The 7,827-nt window shown below is 34.1% G+C and overlaps 1 protein-coding gene across 1 annotated transcript; it reads right to left on the bottom strand.

Annotated features, from left to right (window-relative positions):
• Positions 1-6,624: 6,624 nt before the first annotated feature.
• Positions 6,625-7,092, bottom strand: LOC111893612 (uncharacterized). The gene has a single exon (XM_023889679.1). It carries the CDS (start codon positions 7,090-7,092, stop codon positions 6,625-6,627), a length of 468 nt encoding a protein of 155 aa, XP_023745447.1.
• Between the last annotated feature and the right edge of the window lie 735 nt (positions 7,093-7,827).

Raw genomic sequence — 7,827 nt, 5'->3', positions numbered from 1 at the left:
GTAGCAAATCGGGGGCAATGCTACGAGTAAGAGTTGCACCTCACATAGTGCATTGGGTTAAATCAGTCATGTTTGTAGCGAACGTGGTAATTCCGTTTGGGGTTGGTGATGATATAGACCCATATTAGAAAAGAATAAGGTGATGAATTAAGAGAAGAAATAATTTGATGAATTAAGTGATGAAATAATGTGATGAATCAGGATAAGAACAAAGTGATGAATTAATCGAAGAGAAATGCGATGAATTTTAAGCGAAGAATAATGCGATGAATTAAGCGAAGAAATAATGCAATGAACAAATAATTGAATAATAAAATTAATAATTATAGCAAAGAATAATTATTAATAATTACTGTGAGGATTAAAAGTGTTGATAAGGCGGAGATTACTAAATGCAATATATTATAGTCACGATATGTGTTGTGTATGTGAGAAAATGCCATGTGTGGTGTGTAAACATGATATCTATTGAGTATGTGATTGACTTGTCTATATGGGATATGTGTGTTTCCTTTTTTATTGTACTTTTGATTGGCTCACTAAGATGTTGCTGACACTTGGTCTTGTTGTGTTTTCCGTGTTATGCATTGTGATGGTACAAGTTGATAGGGAGTGATGCTTCGTGAGGTGGGGATCTTCTTTAGGTAGTTATCTTTTGTTATGTTGATACCACTTTGACCATTCTTGTTGGTCATCATTGTTTTTTGAAATAACATACTCAAATAGTTTTTGGTTTGGATGTTTTTTGATTTAAAACGTAACGTTGGTGATTGTTTTGAAAATGTTTGCTTAAAGTCTTCCGTTGCTAATTTTCATTAACAATGTTTTAAAATTAAAGATTTTTTTGATGAAAATCATGGCGTTACAATTTCCAAAAATTGTAACTTAATTCCAAATATATACACTTTCAAGAAAAATGAATAATGAGATCATCTATCATCATTATGACGTCAAATCTCATATGTTACTATGAACTTATAAGATACACAAAATTCATATTTATTAATATCAAAACCTAATTTTAAGCTTAAAAAGACTTTGCTATTGTTCCTTATTCATGGAAATATCTTATTTAATATATTCATATCTATAACGCTATGTTATTGTTCCATCCTTTAGGAAGATCTTCAAAGTGAGGTAATATTTGGACAACAAGATCAAGCAAATAGAAGATATAGAAAGTTTTTACAAACAACCTTCATGACATATCTTTGCAATGTCCTCAACAAATAATGTTGTACATCTACCTTCCTTTGAGAAACAGTTTATGATGAATCTGACTAATTCTTATGAAATTATCATTTCATCATCTCATTAGATCCTATCATTTAATCGTGTTCATCAGTTACATTCTCTTTGAATATATTGACAACTCATTGCATAACCTTTATTCTCTCCAACCAATTTTTCTTTCGTTTTCAATTTTTGTTTTGCATTGTTATTAGAACAATATTTAATCATGTTCATCGCTTATATTTAATCATCTTCTTTCACCTCCTATGGTGATGTGGTCACGAAGCAAGCATTCTCAACTTCATCATGTTTTCAATATATCTACATAACTATTATTGTGTTTAATTATGTTGAGCACAATCTAATTTATGGTGAATTATCTATCATTATCTAAGTAGCCTTTTTTTTGGTCTTCTATTGTAAGAACATTAATTGTGTCATTTTTATCTTGGAAAAATATAAAAAACATTGTCATTTTAGATCCTTTTGTTTTTAGAATTTCTGCACACATACTAATTAAATACTTGCACAGAAGGTGAACATGTAGTGTAAAAGCTTCTTGATTTCCATGTAATATAATTATCCATTATTTATGGGGGTCTAACTCATGAAACCCATGAAATATAATCTGTAACATCCAAAAAATACGACCCAAAATTTTTTGTTTTAATAATACTAAAAATCACATCTACGATAACATACCATCAAAAATTGTGGAACAAGTATCCCAAAGATCATAACAATGTAACATAACAACTGTATCAAAACAAATCACAGTTTCTAATGAAAACTCCCAGGATAAGAAAATTGAAGCTGTGGTGTGTGCAATGCTATCATCCCGAGCTCTTCCCCTTACTAGTGGAAGTACTTGAAACCAAAAACTGAAACTCTAAGCACAAAGCTTAGTGAGCTCCCCCAAACTACCACATACCATACAATAACACATAAACAACTATTGGGCCTTGCCCACTGCATCGGACCGAAGTCCGGAACTAACCAGGGCCTTTCCCTCTGCATCAGACCGAAGTCCGGAAATTGCATCGGACCGAAGTCCGGAACTGAATGGGACCCCGTCCCCTGCATCGGACCGAAGTCCAGAAACTGACTGAACATAGCATAGCATAAAAATATCAACTAGCATAAGCACATATACTACATACTGCATCAGACCGAAGTCCGGAACACATAGCATAGAAACATGCTTGAATCACAAAGACATTAAGCACACTAAACTTGTGCATCGGACCAAAGTCCGGATCTACTGCTAACTAGACGGGTCAGCATTGTGGCCGTAGACCCGTTCTTACTGGAAGGAAACTCACCTCGTAACTCTGACTGCTGAGATGCTAAATCCGAAGCTGGATGACTGCTGCTCCGGAATTCTCCGGCTACAATATCCATAACCACTAAATCAGATACCGATAACTGAACTGAGGGTGTAATGACCATTTTACCCCTGATCAAAGTCAGAGTCCTTAACCAAGTTCAACAGTCCATGTTGACCTTAACTCGCCGAGTACCCGAGGCTACTCACCGAGTTCCTTGAAACTCCCTCCCACTCGCCGAGTCACCGGGGTGACTCTCCGATTTCTTACGACTTTCAATCGAAACCTTAAAGCTACTCGCCGGGTTTCCTTCTAGCAGCACGATGGATACACACGTGTTCATAACTTGGGGAAAAACTCATCCGACTCGCCGAGTTGTTCATACAACTCGTCGAGTCTATGGCAATCTTCATCGGACTCGCCGAGTTGCTCATCCTACTCGACGATTCCACGGCTATCTTCATATGATTCGCCGAGTCAACCTTGCGACTCGCCGAGTCCATTTAGTCCTTTTTTCTATACAGACTTGCTTTGAGCCATGCAGTTGCTCCAAATCACAGATCCAAGCTTCTAGGGCATGCTTTTCACGTAAAGTTGCAAACTTTACGTGCATGCATAGCTATAAAGCCTCTAAATACCTATTTTAAGTTCTTCATGGAGCTTCATGCTCAAGAGGGACCTCAATCATGACCAAGACTTCAACTTTATGCTTCTAGAATCCAAGGAGGGTCCAAATCTGAAGTTACAACTTCAGATCTATCCCATAGCTCACCTTATCAACTTAACATTTCATAAAAGAAACCCTAGAACTCAACCAATAGAATAGATCTACAAGGAAATGGCGATTTAGGTACCTCTAGAAGGTGATAACCGAGATAAGTGTTGATTCCCACACTCTACTTGCTCCAATCTCCTTCTCCTCCAAGCCTTCTCCCTCCAAAGATCCTCTTTTCAAGCTTCAAAACACAAAAGGGGCACACACACACGGATTAGGGTCTCACAGAGCTCTCTATAACTGTAAAGAGGCACAAAGGGGGTTGAGGTTCCTTTAAATATGGTGTAAAACCCCGAGATTTAGGGTTTCATCTGCCAGCTCCTACTCGCGGAGTCCCAATATGGACTCGTTGAGTAGGTCACTTATCACGCGATCCCACCCTGATGCTACTCGACGAGTAGGGCAAGCAACTCGTCGAGTAGGCCTTAATCCAAGAAATCTTATTTAAACCATACCTGAGGATTGGGGCGTTACATAATCAGTCGTTTTGAATGTTGAAATTATAACCGTATAATTAACTTGTATTTAATACTGACTTTGTTTCTTTATGTAATTGTAACTTTATAAACAAGTTATTTATAAGATACTAGGTGTGAGACCCGTGTATTACATGAGTTTATTAAAAATAAAAATTTAATATTAATATTTAAACATTAAATATTTTATGAAATAATACTTTTACATAATATAATGTAATATTTTGGAATATTTATAGAGGAAATCAAATATTCTTTAGAGCATTTATTAGACTTTATTATCAAATTAATAGAATGATTTTCTTTCCTTATATGAAATTTTATTTTAAAAAAAATAGAAATTCCTAAAAATGACAAGTGGAAAATAATAAATCTAAAACTCCCACAAAATTACAAGTGGCAAAACTCTTAAAATTTGACAAGTGACAAAAAAAAAACTTTCATTTATTAGAGAGGATGTTAGTAAGCGTTTTACAAAAAACCATCAAAGTTACTGATAAACATACACATATTTTAGAGACACTTCGTTCTTATCCAGTCTCTTCAAGTACGTCGATGACAAAAGTCTTAATATACAAGTTAATGGCTCTTCATACCAAGCTTATTGTCTTTAATAGATTTGGGTGATTTCTTGGCTACATGATTCTGAAAGAAATGGATTTGCTTAACGAGTGCGTGCAAGACTAAACATATGAGATTTTTTTTTTTTTTTTTTTGGATTTTTGCATTGTGTTTTACAATTCGCAAATATATAATTGAAATAATTTCTTTCAAACTAAGTTTGTTCCACTAAATGGATCATATTATTATATGTTTTTTAGTTTACATTTGCATGAGTTTGTTAAGTATTGATACATTGAAACTAACTCTTTGCTCAAGAACCATTAACACTTTCTCTAAAGTTGTTTGTTGTCGAATGACATCTATTATGTCCCATGTTTCTTGCACCTTTTTTTATATTTTCATAATCCATCTTCAAAGCATGTTGGATTTCTCTCTCTAAGATGAGTTTTATTACAAATGGTAGAAGTTGTCATTGATGAATATATTATACTTAATTGGATTTGTGCTTTGTAATTTTAGGGGTAAGTGATAGTTTACCCTAGTCATAACTTTATATAAGAAAGAGTACATGCTATTCACATCAATAATTGTTAGATCTGAATGAGACGTTTGGGTAACCATACGCTTTAGGACTGTAAATGTAATTACTAGAAGCATTTACTTAATAAGTGACATTTGGGCTGTTTTAAGAACTATATACTCTTTAAATTGATATTTCTAACCCCTTTTTGATACAATTGTTCTACCCATTACTATATCATCTTTATTTTTCTATTGTGCTTCTCTTCTTGTCTCCCCTTGTCTTTTCGTCTCTCTCGGCATGTCAACTAACACATATCCTGACAAAGACTACATATACAATGTGGCTTTGTTTTCAAAGTCTTGTAAGGAGAAATTGATGCAACACACCAAATTGATGATGGACAATAAAACTTTATTTCAATCCGGTCAACACAAAAAAATGGAACAACTTGAATCAGTGGAAGATAAGAATGCCTTCTAAGGTCTTGAAATTGGCTAAAACATTCTATATTGAACAAAACTATACTAAAAATATGTTTATATGATATATAGATGAGGTTTTAGAATGTTTTGAAGAAAAAAAAATATCTCGATGAATTTATTTCTTTTTATAAAGTAACTAATGTTAATATGTATCTAAGTTTTATCATTATAATAAACTAATGTTTAACATGTGTTCAAGTTTTGTGTTTATATAAATAAAGTAATTATGTTAGTTTATATAAAGAGAGTATTGTGTTTTTAATGTGATAGAATAATATTCAAGACCAATATCCTTTTCTATATGGCCCATCTCTTAATATATAAATAAGTTGAAATTTCATTTTCCGCTAGACGCAAGGACAAAATGAATGTTCAAAATCGGCCCTCTATAGCTGAGCAAATGGGCCTACTTAGAAACCTCCATCAAAAGTTAAAACAATTGCTAAAGTAAAGGATAATTAAATAAAATTTTGATACATTAATATTCAATTTTTCTGAAAAAAAAACTATTAGACCATAAGGTGTGGGCAATTAGATGTAACACTATTTTGGTGCCACATCATCAATGGTGTTATAACACCAAGTGAGGAAATAGGCAACATGTTGTATCTTGTTATGACACCAATTTTTTTCCATTTTATAATTTATTTTTTATTTATTTCGATTTTTTTTAAATTGAGACAAATATTTTTTAAATATAAAAAAATAAATAAAACATAATGTTTAAAAATTATATAAATCAATTAAAAAAAATTTTAGATTAAAATTGACATAATGACTAAATTACACATAATATCCAAAAAATAAAAATAAAATAATAACATCCAAATTCAAAAAAAAAACAACAACGCTATTCGTTATCGTTATTGTTACCATAAAAGATATAATCCGCCAAGTCCTCTCAAAGTTGTCTGTGTTTATTTGCGTCCTAAATGTCAACAACACGATTCAAATAATCTGTTATTCCTGGTTGAAACTCAACGTGTATGGGTCCGTTGGGATACAGTGTGCAATATTTTCGCCATTTATCTTCTACTACCATGTTATGCATTATGATACATGCATACATGATATATCGTAAAGTTTCTAAATCCAATGGTCGTGCTGCATGTTCGACTATATGTCACTTCGCCTTCAGCACTCCAAAAGCACGTTCCACATCCTTACGTGCTCCTTCTTGTCTTCTCTTAAAAAATTTGTCTCGTTCTTCAACCGGGTGACGGAATACCTTCACGAATGTGGAATACTAAGGATATATTCCATCTGTAAGGTAATACCCATATTTGTATTCGTTTCCATTCCTCGTGAAAGGAGCATCCGGGGCTTTTCCATTTAAAAGATCGTCGAATATTGGCGACTGATCAAGAACGTTGACGTCGTTGTTGGAACCTGCTACCCCAAAAAATGCATGCCAAATCCATAAATATTGAGAAGCGATAGCCTCTAACACCAATGAAGGTGATCCGTGATTACTACTTGCGTATTGCCCTTTCCATGCTACCGGACAATTTTTCCATTTCCAGTGTGTGCAATCAATGCTTCCGATCATTCCGGGAAACCCATGGCGTTCTTCATGCGCCGCATACAATTCTTGCAAATCATGCAACGAAGGTTTACGCAAATACACGTCTCCAAAAATTTCAACAACACCCCTTGACAATGTATACAAACTCTCTCTTGCGGTTCTTTCGGACATTCTCATATAGTCGTCCATGGTGTCGGGTGACTCCCCAAAGCCATCAAACGAATGGTCGCATCACATTTCTGCAACGTTGTAAACCCTCGTCTACCTCTAGCATCATATCTTAATTGAAAAAATTTATACCTAAACATAAATTAATTACAGTTTAAAAATATATCGCATATGTGGTAAAATTAAAGAAACATGTAGTACATTTTTATTTATTTTGTATAAAAATATAGTAAACAAACGATACTGGCTTTCCAAGGCGTTGGCGATTCGTAAAAACACATCCCTACTCAAACGAAATCTTCTTTTGAAGTCTTTCGCCCCGTATACACAATTATCCGCAAAGTAATCGCGATATAGATGTTCGTGTCCTTACTCACGATTTCTGTTTAACATCGCACATCTTGTTAGTAGCGGGGTTGGGTCTGGTTGTAGCAGGTTGGTAGTGTAATAATTATACATCATCCTAAAAAAAAATATCGTCATCTGAATCATTGGACGAGTCGAAAGGATCCATATTTTTTTTTGAAGATAATTGAAAGTATGTGGAGAGGAGAAGAGAAAGTGTGTGAAATTTTTAATAAAATGAGAGGTATTTATAGGATAAATTGTTTTTTTTAAATAATTAACTTGTTTTTTTCAAACCATTGCAAATTAAAACTCAAACGGTCACAATTCTTCCGTTTCTTCCCGTCGCCACGCCAACGAGAATCACCATCGACGAGTTGCAACGAGCAGGGGGGCGGTGTTCCCCCCGTT

This window comes from Lactuca sativa, chromosome 4 (genome assembly GCF_002870075.4).
Source record: "Lactuca sativa cultivar Salinas chromosome 4, Lsat_Salinas_v11, whole genome shotgun sequence".
Lineage (NCBI taxonomy): Eukaryota > Viridiplantae > Streptophyta > Magnoliopsida > Asterales > Asteraceae > Lactuca > Lactuca sativa.
This window is presented reverse-complemented; position numbering and strand designations above follow the sequence as displayed.